The sequence below is a fragment of the Phalangium opilio genome, unplaced genomic scaffold (assembly GCF_054372755.1).
Source record: "Phalangium opilio isolate 3A_F unplaced genomic scaffold, DU_Popi_V2 ptg000089l_1, whole genome shotgun sequence".
NCBI classification, from domain to species: Eukaryota; Metazoa; Arthropoda; class Arachnida; order Opiliones; family Phalangiidae; genus Phalangium; species Phalangium opilio.
The window spans coordinates 8,922,752-8,945,915 of NW_028324194.1; the positions used below are offsets into that span (position 1 = coordinate 8,922,752).

The 23,164-nt window shown below is 37.5% G+C and overlaps 4 protein-coding genes across 4 annotated transcripts; 2 read left to right on the forward strand and 2 right to left on the reverse strand.

Annotated features, from left to right (window-relative positions):
• Positions 1 to 7,610: 7,610 nt before the first annotated feature.
• Positions 7,611 to 9,956, forward strand: LOC149647420 (uncharacterized). Its single transcript, XM_089849748.1, has 4 exons — positions 7,611 to 7,913; positions 8,183 to 8,418; positions 8,481 to 8,755; positions 8,814 to 9,956. Exons 2-4 carry the CDS (start codon positions 8,281 to 8,283, stop codon positions 9,079 to 9,081), a joined length of 681 nt encoding a protein of 226 aa, XP_089705874.1. The 5' UTR covers positions 7,611 to 7,913; positions 8,183 to 8,280; the 3' UTR covers positions 9,082 to 9,956.
• A 1,177-nt stretch (positions 9,957 to 11,133) lies between these two features.
• Positions 11,134 to 13,371, forward strand: LOC149647421 (uncharacterized). Its single transcript, XM_089850249.1, has 2 exons — positions 11,134 to 11,812; positions 11,958 to 13,371. The coding sequence occupies exons 1-2, from the start codon at positions 11,338 to 11,340 to the stop codon at positions 13,142 to 13,144; spliced, it is 1,662 nt and encodes a 553-aa protein (XP_089706375.1). The 5' UTR covers positions 11,134 to 11,337; the 3' UTR covers positions 13,145 to 13,371.
• On the reverse strand, positions 13,128 to 15,161 carry LOC149647422 (uncharacterized). The gene is made up of 2 exons (XM_089850250.1): positions 14,901 to 15,161; positions 13,128 to 14,808 (listed from the first exon to the last, which is right to left on the reverse strand). The coding sequence occupies exons 1-2, from the start codon at positions 14,921 to 14,923 to the stop codon at positions 13,272 to 13,274; spliced, it is 1,560 nt and encodes a 519-aa protein (XP_089706376.1). The 5' UTR covers positions 14,924 to 15,161; the 3' UTR covers positions 13,128 to 13,271.
• Positions 15,162 to 17,711: 2,550 nt separating this feature from the next.
• Positions 17,712 to 22,554, reverse strand: LOC149647423 (glycerophosphocholine cholinephosphodiesterase ENPP6-like). The gene is made up of 7 exons (XM_089850257.1): positions 22,442 to 22,554; positions 22,046 to 22,375; positions 21,132 to 21,482; positions 20,211 to 20,320; positions 18,954 to 19,253; positions 18,772 to 18,889; positions 17,712 to 18,473 (listed from the first exon to the last, which is right to left on the reverse strand). The coding sequence occupies exons 2-7, from the start codon at positions 22,302 to 22,304 to the stop codon at positions 18,301 to 18,303; spliced, it is 1,311 nt and encodes a 436-aa protein (XP_089706383.1). The 5' UTR covers positions 22,305 to 22,375; positions 22,442 to 22,554; the 3' UTR covers positions 17,712 to 18,300.
• Positions 22,555 to 23,164: the final 610 nt, after the last annotated feature.

Here is a 23,164-nt window from a genome sequence, read left to right on the forward strand (position 1 = left end):
CAAAATTAAGTCGTAGTGTGAACGGTCTACCGCTGGACGCTGGCGTAAGTTAAAATTTCTACCGTCGGCTGCGTGATTTCCGCCGAGTTTTTTCAGTCGAGTGGGAATCTAGCTTAACTGTAACTAAAGTCGAGGATTTAGAAGTTAGTGTAGATCGAAATTCAGTATTGAAAACGAATGCTATAATAATTTCGAGAAAAGATGACGTTACCTCCCCTTAAACCCTAAGCCTTTGCATAGGGATACTGATGTTTTGTTTTTGTATAGCTTTGGTGAAGAGTGGAAGTAATTAAATTTTTACTCCACCCAGTGAGAATAGTAATATCGAGTTTTTAACGGAAAGCAAGTCTCGCCTTTTTTTTAGCCACATCGTAGTATACGATAGGCTCTTAGTTTGACCCGAGCCGTCGTCCGTAGTAGTAGTAGTAGTAGTAGTAGTAGTAGTAGTAGTAGTGGCCGGGGTTGTCGCTTCGTTATCGTCAGATTTTAGCTTAAAAGGAACTTTATATTACCACAAACCACCCATAGGGGTTACTGGGCTCGGTTAGAGATTTTATTATAATTAAAAAATTTTCAGGTGAGACCCGGGATTCGAACCCGGGACGCTGGCGCAACAGGCAGACATTCTACTAACTGAACCATAGAGAGTTGATAAAAACTTCGAGTTTTTTATTATTTATTCTTATCTCTAAAATGTCGGGTTGATGTGGGGTGGGGTACCTCTTAATCTGAGGGGTCGGAAACTTTTGAATTTTTATCTGTGGGGTCGGATACTTATGAATTTGTATGTTTGGGGTTTTTATATTTATTTTATTTTTATGTATGTGCTAATTAAATAGATAACGATTTTCCCCGTTTCCTACCGCGCTCCTCATGTGTTTCGTTCTCGTTCGGTAGCTATCGTCATGACTGGAACGTTTTGGCGGTTAATCCAAATGAGGGTTTAGATAGAGCTAACATAGTGTTAAATGAGCGTTATGCGTTTGATCATTGTATCTTTCGGGTCGGATACTTCTGAATTTGTATCTTTCGGGTCGGATACTTCTGAATTTGTATCTTTCGGGTCGGATACTTCTGAATTTGTATCTTTCGGGTCGGATACTTCTGAATTTGTATCTTTCGGGTCGGATACTTCTGAATTTGTATCTTTCGGGTCGGATACTTCTGAATTTGTATCTTTCGGGTCGGATACTTCTGAATTTGTATCTTTCGGGTCGGATACTTCTGAATTTGTATCTTTCGGGTCGGATACTTCTGAATTTGTATCTTTCGGGTCGGATACTTCTGAATTTGTATCTTTCGGGTCGGATACTTCTGAATTTGTAATTTTTATTATTTATTCTTATCTCTAAAATGTCGGGTTGATGTGGGGTGGGGTACCTCTTAATCTGAGGGGTCGGAAACTTTTGAATTTTTATCTGTGGGGTCGGATACTTATGAATTTGTAGGTTTGGGGTTTTTATTCATAAGTAAAACGTTCTTGATTGCTGGAGCCTTACAAACGATGGGGCTCTAATCTGGCCGGGGCCGTCTTGTTATACTTATTTCCTTTTATTTGTATCTTTGGGGTCGGATACTTATGAATTTAAATGTTTGGGGTTTTTATATTTATTTCCTTTTATTTGTATCTTTGGGGTCGGATACTTCTGAATTTGTATCTTTGGGGTCGGATACTTCTGAATTTGTATCTTTGGGGTCGGATACTTCTGAAATTGTATCTTTGGGGTCGGATACTTCTGAAATTGTATCTTTGGGGTCGGATACTTCTGAATTTGTATCTTTGGGGTCGTATACTCCACCAGACTTTGCCATTAAAGTGGAAGTGGCGACTTTAATTCTTAAAATAACGATTAATATTCTGAATTTGTATCTTTGGGGTATTTTTATTATTTATTCTTATCTCTAAAATGTCGGGGTGATGTGGGGTGGGGTTTTTATATTTATTTCCTTTTATTTGTATCTTTGGGGTCGGATACTTATGAATTTAAATATTTGGGGTTTTTATATTTATTTCCTTTTATTTGTATCTTTGGGGTCGGATACTTCTGAATTTGTATCTTTGGGGTCGGATACTTCTGAATTTGTATCTTTGGGGTCGGATACTTCTGAATTTGTATCTTTGGGGTCGGATACTTCTGAATTTGTATCTTTGGGGTCGGATACTTCTGAATTTGTATCTTTGGGGTCGGATACTTCTGAATTTGTATCTTTGGGGTCGGATACTTCTGAATTTGTATCTTTGGGGTCGGATACTTCTGAATTTGTATCTTTGGGGTCGGATACTTCTGAATTTGTATCTTTGGGGTCGGATACTTCTGAATTTGTATCTTTGGGGTCGGATACTTCTGAATTTGTATCTTTGGGGTCGGATACTTCTGAATTTGTATCTTTGGGGTCGGATACTTCTGAATTTGTATCTTTGGGGTCGTATACTCCACCAGACTTCATAAAAGTGGAAGTGGCGACTTTAATTCTTAAAATAACGATTAATATTCTGAATTTGTATCTTTGGGGTCGGATACTTCTGAAATTGTATCTTTGGGGTCGGATACTTCTGAATTTGTATCTTTGGGGTCGGATACTTCTGAATTTGTATCTTTGGGGTCGTATACTACACCAGACTTCATTAAAGTGGAAGTGGCGACTTTAATTCTTAAAATAACGATTAATATTCTGAATTTGTATCTTTGGGGTCGGATACTTCTGAAATTGTATCCTTGGGGTCGGATACTTCTGAATTTGTATCTTTGGGGTCGGATACTTCTGAATTTGTATCTTTGGGGTCGGATGTTTCACAGGTAAAACGTTCTTGATTGCTGGAGCCTTACAAACGATGGGGCTCTAATCTGGCCGGGGCCGTCTTGTTTAGAAACGGAATCCTTGGTCTACTTGTTCAGACGACGTATCATGTTTACATTCGGGTTCACCGCGGCTATAGGTCGCGGGACTCGGGAGTGGCGTCAACCGTGACGGTGACTACACCTCCTCCCCTTTCAGTCAGACACCTAGGCCCATTAAATGGCCTCTTAAGGATTCCAAGTAGTAAATCTATGTATTTCTGTAAAAACCAATAGCAGGAAATTAGGTAGTAGCAGAAGTAATATAAGAAACCTCCCTAAGGGAGGGAAGTATACAAGACGCCAAAGGCATAACGTTAAAACACGCGAGACATCCTCGAACCGCCAAATACCATATTCAGACACTATTGCTCATTGACAAGGTACGGTAGTCCTTCGATATGGTCGTTGGAAAAGGAAAGAGGAAAAAGAGCGGGAAAAAGCGCTTCAAACTAGTGTAGTCTGCTTAGCCGTCTGTCGTAAGAAACAGATGATTCCTGATTTTACTAATAAATATTCACATACGGTTATTTCGAAACGAAAATCTAGTTCGTTGTGAAGCCAAGAAGATGAAAATGATGAATACAAGAATAAAATTTCGCGATAGATAATAACACCATTTTAAAATCTATCTATGTATACTGTTAGTCATATACCTTGGCAAGGTAAGGGTTTAATTCAAATTTTATGCAAAGACCTATGAAAATCCTATAATCTAGTCACTGCCTGTCTATTAATGATTGATTATCATCAAAATCTAAAAATACTGCATGAATAATTTCATTGGAAAAGTTTAAAATTACAATGAGTTTGTGAAATTGACAAACTTAAGCAGCCGACGCAATCGCGAGATCAGAGAATGTATTCCTACGCTCTACGCGGCCCAGCCCTATTTTTACCTCTCCGAGTGACGTATGTCACGGAGAGGTTCTAATTTCGACGTGTCTGTGTGTGTGTGTGTGTGTGTGTGTGTGTGTGTGTCTGTCTGTTGTTATTGACTTACACCCCAGGGGACCGCGTTCGCAGTTTCCGAATCGAAGCAAATGTGTTCGCTATTTCCGGACCGCAATCACAGTTCCCGGAAAATTCAAAACTTGAGGCTATCCACAATTCAACTAGTCACTATTATTTCATCTGACTAGTCAATTGTCCATTCCACATGAACACCAATCTGTATTCATTGGCTTCTAACACCACCATCTTCTGGGCGTTGTTTTTGTCTATCCCACATAGACACCAGTCTGTACTTACTGGCTTCTAACACCACTATCTTCTGGTCTTTGCTTTGTCCAACCCACATGGACACCAGTCTGTACACCTGGCTTCTACACCACCATCTTCTGGTCTTTGTTTTTGTCCATTTCACATGGACACCAGTCTGCACACCTGGCTTCTACACCACCATCTTCTGGTCATTGTTTTTGTCCATCCCACATGGACACCAGTCTGCACACCTGGCTTCTACACCACCACCTTCTGGTCATTGTTTTTGTCCATCCCACATGGACACCAGTCTGCACACCTGGCTTCTACTCCATCATCATCCTTAAGGTTAAGACATACGCGGCGATCGGCCAGGGTTACGAGAAACGTCCGGCCTCCCAATGGCGGGGCTTCCACCAAAGGTTCACGCAATTGCGCTGTTCTTATCCATAGCTGCGATTCGAAATCCTTATATACTACCTATTTGACTAAGGTGAAGCAACCGGCGTATGCTTAATTTTAAACGCCAATATTAGTCAAGTCTCTCAAGAATGTTTAATTGTTCTTTATCAAGACGATGTAACGCTCAATAAGGCGAACAACTAACGAAGAAAATATTTAATATTAATTATATTTATTTTAATATTTAAGATAATCTTGTTTCTCAACTCAAAATTAATACGGAAAGAGTTAAAAAGCAGTCTATTTTTTCTGTCTGTGTGTGTCTGTCCGTTGTCACACTAGTGCGCCGAGTTAGCAGTTCGCTTTGTTTTGATGTGTTAAGAAATCCTACAGAACCTTAATATTCACTTTTTCCATAATATAAAGTGAATATGTGGAAATCTTTTTCGTAATTACGATGCATATAATACTTTTGTAGCTTTAAAGCTCTATTTCATTTTGATATTCCAAGGATGTTTTTTAATATTGTTATTTGAAATGGATGTTTATATATTACTTAAGCTATACTACATCTGTTTATAGCATAATCCTTTCTATTGTCAGTTCAAGAAGAACGCAACGATGTTGGTCAATTGATTTGTTATTTGTCAATAGGCCTAGTGAACCTAAAAGTAAACGCTTGGGTTTGGTTTGCGTTTCTGTAATGCAGAGACATTAACGGTTCAGAGTGAGCCGAAAGTTAATACACTATTAAATAATTAGGCTTAGATTATATAATCATGGTGGATACCTGGGCCGCGTTCAGCAGAGCTCAGCGCTGTTAGCAGTGTCCTACAGGACGGGATTTTGTTTTAGACTTAGACGTCACGGTGCTCAGCGCTGAGCCAGGGCGGTCTTCAAAGAAAATAGTCGGGTTTTTGGAAAACGTGACGTAAAACGCGTAGTTCTCAGCTTGGCGAAAAAACATGGAGGAATTAATACAAATAGGTCTTGCTGATTCTGATGGGACTATAGCTATTTAATTGGCGTGAAACCAGTTGATCACGCGAGAATTTTAAGATACATGTTACTTTCTAATTTTAATTATAAAAGTTGTTGTTATCTATCTCTTTGAATATGTTATCATACAATTTTTGTTAAGCCTTGGTACCTTGCACGCTTTATTGCGCTAGCGTCATTTTTAAAACACCGATGACCGGAGAAAAGCTATGACGACAGATCTCACCGGTAAACGTTTCGTAATCGAATTATAGCTTCGTGTTTTCATGCTTTTTATGGTACGCATTTACTTTCAGTGTGTGTAGCCACAAATAAGCTTTGGTGTTATGTAACGTTAACAGTCATGTTGACAAACTAAGAAAATCGTTGAGGTGAAACGAGAGGATAGTGTTTACATGGCAACCCTGTTGTGAATATGGCTTTGAACATAGAGGGTATACAGTTGAGGAGTAGAAAATTGGGACTTTACAAAAACGTAAAGGTAATATCCCTCCAAAGTTTTAGCTCTTCATTTCCCGTTTTTCCCCCATCGGATGAATTTAATGTGTACAAGTATATCCTTATTGGATGTAAAATGTCGTCTGATTTACAGTATATTTGCTATGCTTTGTATACTGCTTTAATATTTGATAAATTTTAACTTCAGTATTTGTTCTTAAAAAAAGAAACATTTCCATATCTGGGTTAGTAAGTTTGTAAGTAGTCCTCCTCGGAGAGGTAATATTTTGGTTTTCCCAACTTGTTTAAACTTTGTTTACGGCCGTATAAGTGCGCGGGGACATTCGCGGTACGAGGATGTATCGGGAAAAATTCGCCTTTGTACACTTTCCTCCCGTAGGGAGGTTTCTTATATTACTTTTGGTAGTAGGAAATTGGGAACCCTTTCACCTAACTGATCGACACTATTTGTTTAATATGTGTACTTTTGATATTATCATTTACTTCCTTAAAGGCAAGCTTTGGGAGAGTATTATAAGTAGAGGTGTGCGGTTAACCGTTTCAATCGAATAATTTGATCGAACACCGAACCGAATATTTCGATCCGGTATTCGATAAGCCCATTTTCACTATTCAATACGAATACCGAATACCGAACTGACTATTCGGTTAAAGTTCGACTACCGTAAATTTAGGTCCTTGGCACTAGATAGACCCACCTTATTTTAAAAATTATCATCCCAATTTTTTTTTTGGTCTCCCATCAAAAACTACCAAAAGTGCCTAGGAGGCTAGGAAATTTTAAAGAAATACTTGGCCACCAATGAGGAGAGGTATTTTGAAATTTAGAAGGTTCTAAATGTTTTTCTCCTTGCTTTGTATTAACTCTTTGCGAATATTAGGGTTACTACCCGATTAATCACGAATAGTTAAGCCTAGTAACCGTGAGTATTAGGGTTAACTATTCGCGAATAATAGGCTCAACTATTCGCGATTAATCGGCTAGTAAAAAATTTACCAAAGCCGAACTATTCGGTAATAGATTTGGAATAAACTATTCGATTCGGTATTTGATAAGGAAATTTTTTTGGTATTCGGTATCCGGTTCGATTCCCAAAAAGTGCTATTCGCACACCTATAATTATAAGCACGTTACTAGTTAGCGAAACTTACTATTTGATTATTAGCTGGAAAAGATGTTCAATTGCACCGAATCTGTTTGGTACAATATAATTTTGGCTAGAAACCAATTTGCTTCAGATTTTAAGTGGAGCTGCGTTTAAGTATACGTAATAGCCAAAATGCAATTAATGTAGTTATATTTTTAACATTATTCATATTGGGGTTGGGGAAATTTACAAAGTACGAAGTTGATCTACTATTAAAAAATATTGCAATTTCTTTTTAGAAATTTCGTCATAAGATTTTGCGAAATAAGAAACGAAGTTTACAAGCAATGGCCTAATGTACGTTTAAAATCTCACGTGTAGATTTGAAATTCTACTTCCATTTCGTAAAAAAAGTTGAAAATTAGCAACAATTAAATCTCATTCATCTTTCCGTGTACGTTATACATATCTCAATTCAAAATTTCAGGTTATAGATATGTATTGGATGGTGAAAGATGCGCGTTTTCATTACAATGATTTTACAACGAAGTTTTACCCAAGTTTTTTCTATTGCGAAAACGTCGTTACAGTTTCTTCGAAACCAGAACAGGAAATTAAAAAAGTATCTCAAGTATTAGAAATGGAAGGCAATGTAAGCTTATGAACAAATTGGATGACTAATATTTCAATTAACTCGTAAGTGATAGAAATATTCTGTCGCACATTTTTATTTCAAAACAGACCGTATTTCTCTTGGTGGTTTCCATTGCCATCACCGCTTGTTCTTTGTCGCTACGAAAATCTGTCCACTTGTATTTGGCAAATTTAAAACGAACAAGGCCAAAATTACCAAATGTTATCACCAAAATCGTCACTAATTCTTTCGACAATGTCTGGAACTTGATATCAACACTTTTCTATGAAGGTAAATTTTTAGGTTTTCATGTTATAAAAAAATGTAATAACTTCTTGAACCTTATTGAATCGCGATATTTACTCAAGTAGTAACTTTTGATAAAGCGGCGTTAATCTGGTAATTAAAAACCTTTCAAACGAGAAGTTGCGAAACAAAAAAACCCTATCCGAAGGGAGACGAGGGCTTTGAAAAAATCTAATTAATGACAGTTTTTTAACTTTTCGCTAAATGCATTAAAAATTTCCCATTTTGTACACTCACTTTACAATATTTTTCAGCTTATCCGAGGAAAAAACAAGGGAAACCGTTTGAAGAAATAACTTTGGCAGCTTGGTTATTAGCGTCTACTGTGATCCTCGCATATGTTGGCGCCACCATGCGAGGTCAATTTTCTGAAATAAACTACATAACCCTGGATAAGTTTATGGATATTTTTACTAAAGATGGCAATGGACCGAAGCTACAAGGTTATTTCCTTAAGTATTCATTTGAAGAAGTTTTTTACCACCAATGGGTAAAGTGTTATCTTGTGTAGGTCCTCTATTTACTCTTTTTTAATGTTCGCTTATTGGACAGGTAAAGAAAAATACCTTGCCTAAGGGGGTTCCGGATCCGATACCAGTTCCTATTAACACCAAATGTATTGTGAAATTATTGGACGAAGTGCGAGGAGCCTACATCCTCCCTGAAATGTCCTTTAAAGTTAACTTGGACAGTTTCCCAACAACAAACAAATGGCTTTACTCCAAGTCGGTTCACGTTAAACAAGAACCGCCGTACTCCGAATTCAGATACCTGCCTCTTTCAAGCCTCATGAACAACACCGCGAAGATTGAACTTCTTCGAAAAGTGTTAGTTCCGCTATTCTAAATTTATTAAGTTTCAGAAATTAAATTAGCCAAATTTCAGTGTGTTATTTAACACGGAACACCAATTCCGTCGCTGGACGTCGCCTGAATCGGAGTGGCGGTTGGACCTCGTTACTTGGAAAAAACCCGAACCGAAAGTCAAGTCGTTAGACCTCAGTACTGTCTCTCTGCCTTTCGAATTCTGGCTCAAGGGTTTAGTCGTCTCTTGCGTCGTTGTGGCTCTGGAGATTTTGTCAGCTCGCATGATCAAAAGAAAGGAGAAGAAGAAAATTAACCCAAGAACTCTGAATGATCAGTTCATTATGTAGTCAGGTTAGACAACGCTCGCTGATCCCAATATTTGTTAGTATGTGGGCTTTAAAAATCCGTTTAAATATTCATTGTGTTGAGAAATATTAGATCTAAAACACTTTCTTAAGAAACTTACCTTTCGATTCCCCTTTTCAAACTTAACAGTCAAATCGAATTACGCTACTTAAAAGACCTAGAAATAGAAAGTATTCACTCGTTCGGAGTTTGTCGAGGGTTTATTCACTAAAAATGTTAATAGTTTCATGTGGGTTACGGGATTTATTTTTTAATACTATCGAGGGGCTATTCACTCATACTTTCAGTTCCATGTCGCAGTATTAGATCTAGTAAATATTTCATTAAGGGCAATTTTTTCGCTAGATAAAAATCGGAAAAATTAAGCGTAGTTTTTGAATAGAATGAAATGCCTAATAGGCTAATAGGTATTAGAGTAAGGTTTTTGTCTTATCTCTAGAAGCCATTTTATGATCCATTAGTTTCGTCGCAACATAAATCACCGACAGATGTTTCTTATTGGATATGTAGACTGTCTTAGAAATACAATAAATGGTAAAATTCTATTTCGAAGAAATTGAACACTAAACTAAAATAATTGGAAAAGTCCAAAAGCAATTTTTAAAAAATATTTTTTGTCTTATTGGACTTTCACTGTAAATATCCGTAATTTAACCATGATTGTAATTGCTAAAAATATCACATCCAACGAAAATCAGATACATATATTATGCCCAAGGATTGTGTAACATAATCAAAAATGTTTGTAATTGTATCATGATATCATCATCGTTTGTCCTTTTAACTATAAAGCACAGTTTAAAAAAAATTCAACGGAATCTAATAATGTTGAATCCAATTATACTAACTGATCAACAGTTGTAAATATTCACGAGACCGTCAATACTTTAACCTTCAACTTTTTATTAAAATTAATTTAACCCTTATTTTAATATCTTCTATTCGTATTTAAGAAGCGGATTTAAACTTAAACAGATATATTTGGATGATGTTAACCCTTGTCGAAATGATAATGCTGACATATAATTGTTTTAATCAATTTATACGAATTAAAGACCGACTTAAAGCGAAAAGGGTTCTAGCGAACTGAAAACCGAGCATCGAGGCTAACAATGGAGCGACCGTGCCGATTTTCGAAGCCCCGCTGTGTCAAAAGTTGGAAGGGTTCTCGCTAACTGAAAGCCGAGCAATGTGGTTCTAGCGAACTGAAGATGAACAATAGAAATACTTAAATTTATTTCCTCTCGAATTTTTGCTTTCCCCTGAAGGAAATTCTCTATTGTGTATCTTCAGTCCGCTAGAACCACCACATTGCACGGCTTTCAGTTAGCTAGAACCCTTCCATCTTTTACCCCAGCGGGGATTACAAAATCGGCACGGTCGCTCCATTGTTAGTCTCGATGCTCGGCTTTCAGTTCGCTAGAACTCTTTTCGATGGAAGTCGGTCTTTAAGATATAATAGTAACTTTAAATATCAAGGCACACGAGAAGCACTTACAATTTGAGTAATTATTCACTATTAGGTATAAGCACTTTACATTTTTCATATTAATATTAAGTGGATTATTATACTAACCGATCAAGAGTTGTAAAAATTCACAGGACCATCAACAGTGTTGTCTTAAACAATTTATTGAAATTAATTTAACCCTTTGAGCTATCAGATTTTATGGTGTGCTTTAATGAATCCTTAATTACCGCGTTCACTTACCCTGTATTTATTCGAAGGTTCAATGTTTGATATAAATAATTAACTGTACAGAAAAGGAATGTCTGTCGACTCCTAACTCATGAATTTTGTTCTTAGTCTTACCCTGTCTACGAGTCATGACGATATCCGTTTTGCGTATCAACGGTTTAGAGAAAGATATCAATTCTAGGTATTTAAATAAAGCAAATCCTTTAAAGGGACTGTAAAGTGGCATTGGCGGGTGGATAAACATTATTTAATATACGTCAGAGTCACGTGACAGAGGATAAGCGTGGTTCAAAGAAGCTTAGTATCTTTTATCTCGAAAACAAGCACTTCGAGGAATAGACCCTTAAAGAAAATAAACAAGCTGGACACCTTATATCGCCGAGTCGGGATTTTTTCGAATAGAGTACCAACGCCATCTAGTGGCGAAAGGTTTCGTTGAATAAATTTATTCGTCTGCTCTTTCAATTTCAAAAAAGTTCAAGGCTTAGTGAACTGTTAGTGTATTAGAACTTAAGTGGTTACAAACAAATTATTAACAATGACTAGTCACCGTGGTACAGCATGTTGTGTACACAACTGCAAGAGTTATTCACGTGTTCACCGTGACCTAGTTGATAAAAAGATAAGTTTTTCTGTTTTTCCTAATGATGTTGCCCTTAAGGAAGAATGGATCGCCAGAATTCAGCTTAGTTTTGATATGGATGGTGATAATCAACCTAGATCGTCGAAAAAACTAAGATGGCAACCAAAAAAATATAGTGCTGTTTGTGGCCTTCATTTTAATCACGATGGAAAACGGAAGTATGAAGACAAAGTTCCAATATATATCGGCAATTATGTACTGCCAAAAAACATTTTCATCTCGGACATAGTTGTGTTGGATAGCGATCCGAAAGGAATTCTTATGGAGATAGGAGCGGAAGTAGAGCTGGGTTCGAAAGTGTCCATGCAAGAAACAAGCCCTGTCAAAACCATTGTAAAGAATAAAAATAATCTGCAAATGTTTCATTTAGGTATTCCTCTAGCCATGAGCAAAGATGCCACTGTTAGAGCTTGAGAAGTATAGCTTTCCTCAGCTGCGACATTGATATCTTCCGCTTATTAAGGCAAGAATAGTAAAATACATAAGTGGTTATTACATTTGTAATTTCATTACAGAACACCCATATTCTTCTGGTATTAATATCCAAGTTAATGAACTTCGAAAACAGTTGGATTTGATTAGGATCAACGAGAAAAAGTTGCAGCAGGATTTGATGGAATCAGAAAAATCCATTGTTTGTTTAAGAACAGAGAACGCCCAGTTGAAAATACAACTTCAGCGATTACAAGAGGATGTTAAGAAAAAAGAGTCCGAAAGTCAAAATAATAAATTTCGTTTGGAAAATGTCTCGAAAAGCGATAAGATGTTAAGATTTTATACCGGATTTTCTTGCCTTGAAGATCTGAATATTCTATACCGACAAATTGAACCAGCGTTACCTAATGTTTCACTCTATAGTAAAGGAGGTGGCTATATAAGGTCAACGGAAAGGAATGAATCTTCTCGAGGAAGGCCTATGGTTATAGAATTTAAGGACCAGTTATTTTTAACATTATGTAAACTGAGAGTTGGGCTTCTAAACCAAGACTTGGCTTACCGCTTTCAAATATCTCTGACTAGTGTTAGTAATTACATAACTACATGGTTAGATTTATTATACAGAAAGCTAACCATCATCCCTATCTGGCCATCAAGACAAGTTATAAACGAGTACATGCCAAATGAATTTAAGGAAAAATTTCCAACAACCAGGGTTATCATTGATTGCACTGAGTTTTTTATTGAAAGGCCCTCTGACTATGGTACTCAGTGCGATACCTACTCAAATTACAAGCGGCATACGACAGCAAAAGCTCTTATAGGAGCTACGCCAAATGGTTTTATATCATTTATCTCCCCCTTAGCTCCAGGTAGAGAAAGTGATGTGGAAATAACTGCCAAAAGTGGTCTTCTGGAAAAATTGGAAAAAGGTGACATGGTTCTTGCGGACCGAGGATTTTTAATACATGATCTATTAGCTGCCAAAGGAGTAGATCTAAACATTCCCCCATTCTTAGGTGGTAGGAAACAATTATCATTATCAGATGAAGTTAGAACTCGAGAAATTGCGAATGTAAGAATTCACATAGAAAGAGTTATCAAAGAGATTAAAAGTTTCCGTATTCTTAAATTTACGTTTCCCAATTCAATGCATGCAAGTTTAGAAAAAATTTGGTACATTTGTTGCTACCTGCAAAATTTTATAAATGAACCACTTTTAGACAGAAAAGAATGCCCAATTCAAGTGGATATGGAATTTTAAAAGTTTTTATTGAGCAACGAAGGAATTTGTACTTTGTGTTTTTATCACAACTAGCTTTGTTAAATGTAAATAGGAACAGTTTCTTTAAAGCTTTGTACCTTTATCACAAATGTTAATCACAATTTAGCTAAACATTAATTAAAAAATGATCAAAGTAAAAGGATTCAAGTTTTGGCAACATTGATTCAAAAAATAATTCTTGGTTAAACTGGATTCTTTCACAAAAACAGTCCACTCCTGTGTCGACAAAGAAATCGCACCATGACAAACCAGTTATGCCTAACTGGCCTTGCACTTGATAAAAATAATTATGAGTGCGGTTCAAAATGACTTTTCCTGTTACGTCTCTTTTCAAACATATTTTGGTTTTCAGATTGTTTCCAGCAATAGCTTCGTCAATACTGAGTCCGAGTTCTTTAGCCTTTGCTAGGGTCTTAATTTCTATGAGGCCAAACTCTTTAATATCTTCATCATAAATGAGCCCATCTGGAGACGTACCTAACGCAGGCATACCTGGATTAATAATTAACCCAACTTTGAAGGTTTTAACCTTGTTGTTTTTCATTGCACAATATTTTTGAAGAGCAGTTGCTTCATTGTCTAAGCCTTCTCTTACATACTTTAATTTGCTTATATCTACACCGCCACGAACTGTCGCAACAAATTGTGGGGTCACTTTCGCTTTTCTTTTAATGATTGACCCAAAATGTGATGTAGTCACCCTAGATTTCTTTTCAGTTTTCCATAATTGGCATGAAGACTGCTCTCTTGTGTATTCTTCTATTTTCCTTGATTCTTCTACAGTCACTTTAACTGATTCTGGAAAATCCAATTCTGAACTTCTATGTATAAGCTGCGTAGGTAGTTTTAGCCTCTCTATTTCGCTGTTCAAAGACTCGTCAATACAAATATCATTTTGGTTAACAATATGACCATAGGTGATTGGAATGAATTCTGATGGCATATGATTTTCCTGTCTTAAGATCACCTGCCACATTCTCCTTTTGTTTTGAGATTTAAAATCCACTTCCAACTTCTCTAGTTGAGACTTGTTTTCTTCGAAAGAAGGGTTAACAGGCAAAGAAACGTAATTTGACACACACAGCTTCCTTGAGCTTCTTTTACTAACTTCTTTCCCAGGAGTATGCTTTGTAAAATTTAAAATACTGAAGTTCGTTGTGGACAAATTATTCTTCACGTTCAGCTTCCCCCATTTTTGGGCAATGTCAGTTCGTGAAACATCATTCGGAATGAATGTCAAACCTTGCATGATACAGTCCCAGAGAAACCACAATGTTGCAGCCACATGAGAACAAACCCCTCCTTGACCTGATTTACATTCACAAGCCCCTTTCTTTATATTGCCACTAACAGAATCCATTACAATATGAACAGAATAAATGGATTTAGCAGTATATGAAGCGTGGACTTTAGATTTGACATGAGAGATTGATCTACTCTTCTCGTGAGATATTAAAACGTTGGTTACTTTTTGCGCTTTGAACATTCGATAGCCTTTTAGTTTATGCTTCCCGCTCTTTCTTGAAAAATGGTGCCTATGAATAGTTTGATCATTGAAAGTATTAGGGATATTCTTGAGAAGTTTCGTCCAGTTTCCTTTTGGAATGGCGTAAACTTCATTTGAAAGGTTTGCCAAAGCAGGTCTGAAATTATAAAAACTTTACTAAGCCTTTGCCAAAATCTAAAACTGTGTAATTTCAAAATTTTCAATGACAAGCTTAGGAAATCTCCTTACCTTTCTACGATTTCAGACTCCATTTCAAAAACAACAAGGTAATTAAGTTGTGAGCTTGTGGTAAAGCTCTAAACCAGTTCCTAAATTATTTTAACTCGAAACTTCAGATCCCGACTTCCGCCATTAAATACTCCTAGCCACTACTGCGCAAAATCGGCCCATAGCCGTCTAAACCAATCAGATTAATATACTGATTACCCAGAATGCTCTGTCAATCCTCAAAAGACGGTTAGGAAATTTGAACGATTTTCTTTTAGGGTGTATTGGAACTGCAATCTCGCGAAAAACAAGGACTTAGTGTCCAGTCCCATTCTATGAGGAGTCTTTGTATCTTGTTGTCACGTGGTGCCTGTGACCTAATTCAAATACTTTTCACCCGCCCGCCGATAAATTCTTCGCAGTCCCTTTAAACGTATATTATTAATAAATATCTGACCTAGTCAGTGTTCCAGTAAGCTCCTTTAATAGTGCGGTTCAAAAGTCCATATATCGAGCACTGTTCCACTTTCCCTCCTTTTTACGTAGCTTTAATAGACCTTTTCGCAAATTTATGCGCGCATGCGCTTGTCATGCGTCGTGGATAAAGTAGCAGACGACGCCATCGGCCTACGGAGAAATAGCTGGGATTGTAGATAACGGAGTAAATTTGAATCTAAACTATGATAAACTAAAAATATTGGAACTTAAAGAAGTTTGTAAAAATATGGGAATTATATTTAAATCCTACTGGCGAAAACACATGCACATTTTAGCTTTAAAAAATGATAATATCGAAAATATTTCCCTTAATAACCAAGGCTTAGTTTCCGCTTCATAAATAATGTCGGTATCCAAGCAGGGCCGGGCAAAACCACGAGAGCAACCCCGCAAAAAAAGAGCACTTTCCCCGCGAGGGCCGCCGATTCCCGACCAGGGTCCGATACCCACAAACGGAATTCATGTTACATATCCCCGTCTTTGGAGTTCCAACATTTTCTATTTATAACTCCTTTTCACAACAATTCTGTGAAATTTAATTTCCACTGTTTTACCATCTTTCTTTACTTTATACGACTGATTCTTGCATCCCACTCACTACCACAACACAGTATCCACTATCCAGGCATAGTGCAAAGGCTTAAGAATCATATGAAAAAAAAAATAATTGTACAATCCTACAAAATTGAACTAACTAAAAAACCACTGGCTCAAATGAATTTTATTACACTTTTTTCCAAATTTCTAAGAAAAATAATCAAGAAAATGTATCGAAAATGATCAGATTTAATGGCAAAGTTGATGCCTCTAAAATAATGAGGAAATACGCGGAGGCTAAGACCGTAGTCTGCCATTTTATCCACGTTGTTACTAACACGCATGCGCCTCGCATTTTCCCCCATTTTCTCCAAGTGGTTTCTTTTGTCTTCGGAAACTAAAACCGTTACAAGCAGAAGACCCTTGTGAATTCCTCTCAGAGGAAAGCAAACTTTTTAAGGATTTTTTTTCAAGAACCATTAGATGGTTTACACACATGGAAGATTCATACCATTTACACCAGGAGGCCGGGCTACCTGGAGGACAAAAGCAGATGGGTTTTGGTCTTCCAGCTAGCCCGGCCTCCGGGTGTAAATGGTATGAATCCTCCATGTGTGTAATCCATCCAGTTCCTTCAAAGCCCTGTTCCAACGAAAAGAGTTCAGGTCAAACTAAAGACGGAGTAATCGTAATATAAGTGTTATTCGAGTTGCTTTCCACCAGGGATAGATGTAACTTTAGAAGCAGGAATGGAGAACGGTTAGTATTTACTTCAGCGCGACTCATAGCCCAGTATAGAGCCCCTCCCTCCAACACGTAACGAAAAGATTAAATTATCTTATTGGCTCACTTAAACTACGTTTGATGACGTTGCTGGCGGGGACGGCGAAAAATACGTTATTCCTTTTTACCTCTGTCACTATGACCCGCCTCTTCTTTCTTAACCCCCCTCTCCGTTCCGTTGAAGGGGGTCCGGGACATTGGCGCGCGCCAGCATTGCTCTGTTCTCCATTCCTACTTCCAAAATTAAATCTATCCCTGGTTCCACCAAAAATGAAGGCAGTTCAATCCATGGATATGAATGAATACTACACATTATGGATTGCCAACTCTTACCTTCTCACATTAAGGTGAATAAAAATTTAGAATTTAAACTGAAATACATTGTTTTCTCTTTGTACATGGACAAAATTTGAAACTCACTACTTTGCCTCCTCGTGACCTAACTACTTCCCAGTCGCTTTAGAGTCGCGTCTCATACGCTGGTGCCAAGTGTACCGTACTTAAATTTGGAATCAATAATACTTGTTATTTAAAACACGTACCCACGTTCACAATATGTCAATGTCGCGTCAAGCGTTTCTTGATGAACCTTGAACCATTTTCGTTGGATGTCGGCCTTCAAGGTGCTTACGAGAAAGCTCGCTGATAAAATTGACCACTAAATAAACTCACTAAATTTTTTAGCCCAAGTTACGGCTCATATGTTTAAACTCAATTCGATGTTTTAACTTATTTACGATGAAACTATATTTCAGTCACATTGAATTTCTATAATCATTAATGCCAGCTTACAATCTTAGAAGAGACCTTAACCTCTATAGAGAAACGGGCTTTTCCAATGCTGAAATAGATTCTTTCCAAGATTGTAAGCTGTAATTATGGAGCAGCACTTTCGTTCTGTAATTAAGATCGGCGAATCATATCACCTTACAGTTTTTTTTATGACATTTGAAAATTATCTTGATACTGTTTAATTAATTGATTGTTTGTTTGTTTGTTTGTTAACTTCCCAGATTTGTTGGCGCCAACGTCGTCAAGTTTATTATTAAAATACGACCACATTGGTCAAATATTTACACGTTTTGAAGGTCATTTTCATTTCCACTAAACACTATTACTTAAGATTATTTTAATTCAATATTATAAGAAAAAAATGGAAATTCTATTTCAGTGATAAAAACTTAATACTTGGTAAGAAATTCTTTCCAAAATTCGTCACACTTTCGTGAATTAAAATTTGAATGGGTCAATCATTTCACTAAGGCGTTGTGATATTCTATATCTTGTAGAAAATGTCAAATTGATCGAAAAGGTTTGTAGAGAACCGCGCTACTGTTAAATTGGACTTATCACTTTGTTCAAAAGTCGTTCACTAAACATATTCTTGTCTATTACGCCGTCAGCATTACGAAGGTCGATGTCACTTACACGGTCTTTCAGTGAAATAATATTTTGAAAATTAGTGTTTGAGCAAAGAAAAGATTTCAACTAGAGTTCTGACATTGAATCATGGAATTTCTTTTCATAATATCTCCTAATTTAAATCTGAGATTAATTTCAACATCTGCGCGACGACAACCCAAGATTGGAAAGCGATGAGTTGTTAAGCATTTCCGGGCGCCGATTGGGTCTCGGTCTTCTCGGGAGAGACGAACATGTCTCTGACCCGATCCCACGACCCGTTATTGGGCAAAGGACCGATGCCCAGGACGTGACACATGGTGTTGTAATGATCCACCATTTCCAAGGGTCGACTTCGATAACCTTTCTTGAAGGCTGAAATAGATAAGGTGAAGAATTTAACCAATTCCAGTGACTACCTAGCATCAATAACAACAGAGTATTCAGTCATTACAGACTAGAAGATGCACTCGGTGACAAAAAATCTAGATAGATGGGGCCACTTGTATGATCTCAAGCTCAGATACCTACGATTTCCACCCACCCCATGAGAGAGTCAGCCACAGATAGCGCGGTCAAAGTCCCGACACCGTTTGATCTTTAACTGACCCACGGGAAACGCTACTAAATTCGAGACAAATTACACCCAATACACAGACGATGATGATCTTACCTGGACCAATAGCGTAGAAAATGGCTCTCATATCTCTTGTCGAGTAAGGGTTATAGCCGTGACTCCCAAATTTAGGCGGTCCCGTTACGCCGGGTGGCGTTGGTTCAAATGTATACGTCTGCAAAAATTAGTACTTCATTTAAAAACAAATCTCAAAATTTAAACAAACATCTGAATTTCACATTGAAAACGTAATATCCATATCTGGCTTCGATCAAAATTGAATAAGTTCTTTTGTTATTTTTGATATGATAAAATTCGGGAATGGTGCGTTTGTCGTAAATGTCGACTCCTTCGATGTTGGCTCGCGTCAAATCATTCAAGACTTTGACTTCGCGACCGGGTTTAGGTTCGATCATGACGTACGTCATTTCTTGTACGATGTACAAGATGTCACACGGATCGTAAGAGTTGGTGAAATTGACCATTTTAAATCGAGACGAATCGGCCATACCGTGGTCCGACACAATCATCAGGTTAACCTAAGGTCGAAAATACATTGCTTATTCATACTTCATAGTTATCAATGGGAGCCATTAGAGTACAGTGATAAGCTTAATTACTCGGCCAATAATTAATGTAACCCCAAGTTTTTGGTATCGTTGGGAAGGGGACAAATAGGACAATAACATACTCAAAGGACATTCCCGTATCTTCAATAGAACGAGCCTCCCAAGTATAGAGTTAAAAATTCATAAGTAACATAATACCAGTAAGTGAGACGCTACTATAATAACATAATAAAAGTAAGTGAAACGCTACCATAAATAACATAATACCAGTAAGTGAAACGCTACCATAAATAACGTAATACTAGTAAGTGAAACGCTACCATAAATAACGTAATACCAGTAAGTGTAACGCTACCATAAATAATGTAATACCAGTAAGTGAACCGCTACCATAAATAACATAATAACAATAAGTGAGATGCTAAAGTAAGTTAACGAACATTTTGCTTAATTGCTCGGCTTCTGTCTGATGTAACCTCAAGTTTTTAGTATTGTTGGAAAAGGAACAAATAGGACTATTACATACTGTAAGGACATCTCGGTATCTCTTATATAACCAGTGATACGAGCCTCCAAAATTGACAATAAATAACCCCCTGTTAATCCTATGAAGGGAAAGTCAACGAACATTTTGCTTAATCACTTCCGAAAGTTTAAGGAGCTGCGACACATCTTTTGCCCGATTATAAATGCATGACACATTGTGAAACGTGAATGTCTTTCCTTTTAAAAATTCACTGAAAATCTCACGACACTTCAATGTGTCGCAACGCACCCTTTGTGAAACACAAGAGTAAATTATTTTAATCCCCAACAAGTTAAACCAGGAGTTCATTACAAAGAGTTATGGGACATTTTAGTTCAACAAGGGTTCTTTATCTTATTGAGGGTTGAAAGAGCGTTTCGATAGTTTTAAATGAGGCCTACTTGATCTGCTAAGTTGAAACATTCGATATTATCCAAAAGTGTATTGATAATTTTATCAGCGCCGCGGACTGCTTCAAGTCGTTCGACGGAATGAACGCCTTTACTGTGCCCTAAAACATACGAAAAGAGTATTTAGTTTAGTTTCTGGCGTTAATTTGTAGGCTACACATTAATGCTAAAAACTAATAATTTCGATGTTTGCTTTACTGTATAAAATATAGTCATGCAAAGAACTAAAATTAAGATTGAAATAATTTTTTAGTATCCCAAACACAGACAACTAACGTTAAAGCGCATGAAACTTTATAGGTCTAAATTCTAGCCTTATCTTGTGAATTGTGTGTATTTTTTATGCACCGTAAAGACCTATTCAGATGATTGAAATTTTTGACTCATTTGAGTGAGTCAACTCGGGTTAAGTAAACTAGTTGAGATGTGTGAACAGACGTTGAACAAGTTGAAGCGCAAAATTATAAATTGATCACTGACCAATTTGTGCTGACTCAACGTTTTGACCATCAGTTGAGTCAAAGGTTGTATTGTCTGAAAAGGCGTTTACAATTCATGAAGTACCAAATTTGACCATACTACCTACGCGTTTGTTACATCACTAACACTATAGGGGAAGTACGCTTGAGTCCTTGTTGAAGCTTGGGACAGAGGCGAACTCCCATCCATTTAGCATATTAAAAATATTCTAGTTCTAGACCCATAATATTATAGCTTTATGAATAGCCCCTAAATAAGCATAGTTTTATTCAAAACCTATTCCTTGGGATTGGTTGTAAAAACTATTTTTAGCGTATTAGTTTATCGACATTGAAAACTCTGCCCTGTTTCCAGCAGTCTGTTAAAAAAACCATCAGCACGTCCTCGTACCTATATAAGCTAGATTAGAAATATTCGAATGAACATTCTCACCAACGTGGTCGACCTTCTCGTGGTACACCAATTCAAACTGGGTTTCGTTTCTCTGAAACCTTCTGAGACTGTCGAGTAGGGCGTCGGACACGTCCTGGTCCAGAGTTTTCCAGCCATTGGGGTTTTTGTAGGCGGTACAAATTCTAGGTGTAATATTATCGTGCGGTATTTGGCATCCGTCCCACCAGAGGGCGGCCGTGTTCATTCCTTTCTTTTGAGTCGTGGTCCAAATGGGCTCCGCCTGGTTCCACCAGAATTCCAAAGGTGGCGTATCTTCCATGACGAAACGAGCTTTGCGGTCAGGATCGTACATGTAGTTGCCAACAATACCGTGACTTTCAGCGTACAATCCTACACGGAAAAATATAACCGTGACATGTAATTTCAATCATTAGATTTAAATAATCCCTAGATGGCAGCGGCAATCGCTTGGGCAAAAAATTAACGAACAAATGTTCTTTCATTTATTTTGTAATTCTAAAGAAGACAAGTGAACACAATTGGCCTTGCTTTGGGCTACACAATGTTTAGAAACACTAGATACGACACATTTCACTAAGACAATAGGAAGTCATTAACGTAGTGGTTCAAATTAAATCTAGGCTAATTACGCGTAATTAAAACCATGTTTACACTTACAACGGAAGCCAGTTAAAAGCCAAATGTTGCATTTTAAACCGCTTTAAAAAATTAAGTGTGAACAAATCTGATAATTGAGAAACTAATACTAATTACAAACGCTATGGTTTCTTGAAGAAACGGATTTCAGAAGCTGTTTTCTAGTTTTAATTGTATTTCACAACGAGGCTGTTGAAATCGCTCCGAACTGTTGTTGAAGAGGGTTGTACTTACGAACAGACTCGCGGGTAAGTGTAAACCTAGCTTTCCTCAAGGGATTAATTATTGAAACTTACCAGTGACTATGGTGTACCAATTAGGATACGACGTTGAGGGAAAAATGGGAGTGACGTAGTCGGCCCGAACTCCCAATCTCTCCATCCTCGGAAATCCCAACAAGGTCCTATCCAAGTCTTGATAATCCCATCGAAATCCGTCCAACAAAATCACAAGTAGTTTTTGATCCAGTACTTGGCTACTTGTACCCACACATATCGAACAGGACAAGTACAATCCGCAGAGCAGAAACCAAAGGGTTCGCGTAGTATTGAACATTTTCAAATCAATCTGTAGGGGCGAGCTGTACCGATCGAAGCTAGTGCCAGTGACGCTCTGCAAAACCCGCTCTGCGGGATTGACAAAGATAAAATTTATTTTTTGTTGTTGTTGTGGGAAAGCGACATGAGTCTTACGATAACGATGTGAACAAGAAATGCAAATAAAGCTACGTATTAGCTACGTGTAAGGGCGTCGTAGTTTCGTATGTGCGGTATCCATTTTTTCTAACTCGCATACGTTTTCCAATAATCTACATAAGTCATTAAATGGTATTTTTACCTCTCCGAGTGACGTATGTCACGGAGAGGTTCTAATTTCGACGTGTCTGTGTGTGTGTGTGTGTGTGTGTGTGTGGGTGTGTGTGTGTGTGTGTCTGTCTGTTGTTATTGACTTACACCCCAGGGGACCGTGTTCGCAGTTTCCGAATTGAAGCAAATGTGTACGCTATTTCCGGACCGTATTCACAGTTCCCGGAAATTTCAAAACTTGAATCTATCCACAAATCAACTGCCCACTATTACTTCATCTGACTAGTTAATTGTCTATTCTACATGAATACCAATCTGTACTTATTGGCTTCAAACACCAACATTTTGTGGTCTTTGTCCATTCCACATAGATACCAGTCTGTACTTACTGGCTTCCATCACCATCATTTTCTGGTCTTTGTTTTTGTCCATCCCACATGGACACCAGTTTGTACACCTGGCATCTAACACCACCATCTTCTGGTCTTTGTTTTTGTCCATCCGACATGGACACCAGTCTGTACACCTGGCTTCTAACACCACCATCTTCTGTTCTTTGTTTTTGTCCATCCCACATGGACACCAGTCTGTACACCTGGCTTCTAACAC

What these genes read in the sequence shown, in the direction of transcription:
- LOC149647423 (XM_089850257.1), bottom strand. Translation starts at nt 22,304, where the DNA reads ATGTTCAATACTACGCGAACCCTTTGGTTTCTGCTCTGCGGATTGTAC. An exon ending in CGAGAAGGTCGACCACGTTG is followed by an intron (nt 20,321 to 21,131) that starts GTGAGAATGTTC and finishes CGTATGTTTTAG; the next exon opens with GGCACAGTAAAGGCGTTCAT. An exon ending in TTTCTACGCTATTGGTCCAG is followed by an intron (nt 18,474 to 18,771) that starts GTAAGATCATCA and finishes TATCTATTTCAG; the next exon opens with CCTTCAAGAAAGGTTATCGA.
- LOC149647422 (XM_089850250.1), bottom strand. Translation starts at nt 14,923, where the DNA reads ATGGAGTCTGAAATCGTAGAAAG. An exon ending in GAGTCTGAAATCGTAGAAAG is followed by an intron (nt 14,809 to 14,900) that starts GTAAGGAGATTT and finishes TTATAATTTCAG; the next exon opens with ACCTGCTTTGGCAAACCTTT.
- LOC149647421 (XM_089850249.1), top strand. Translation starts at nt 11,338, where the DNA reads ATGACTAGTCACCGTGGTACAGCATGTTGTGTACACAACTGCAAGAGT. An exon ending in TCTGCAAATGTTTCATTTAG is followed by an intron (nt 11,813 to 11,957) that starts GTATTCCTCTAG and finishes ATTTCATTACAG; the next exon opens with AACACCCATATTCTTCTGGT.
- LOC149647420 (XM_089849748.1), top strand. Translation starts at nt 8,281, where the DNA reads ATGCGAGGTCAATTTTCTGAAATAAACTACATAACCCTGGATAAGTTT. An exon ending in AAGTTTTTTACCACCAATGG is followed by an intron (nt 8,419 to 8,480) that starts GTAAAGTGTTAT and finishes CTTATTGGACAG; the next exon opens with GTAAAGAAAAATACCTTGCC. An exon ending in ATTGAACTTCTTCGAAAAGT is followed by an intron (nt 8,756 to 8,813) that starts GTTAGTTCCGCT and finishes GCCAAATTTCAG; the next exon opens with TGTGTTATTTAACACGGAAC.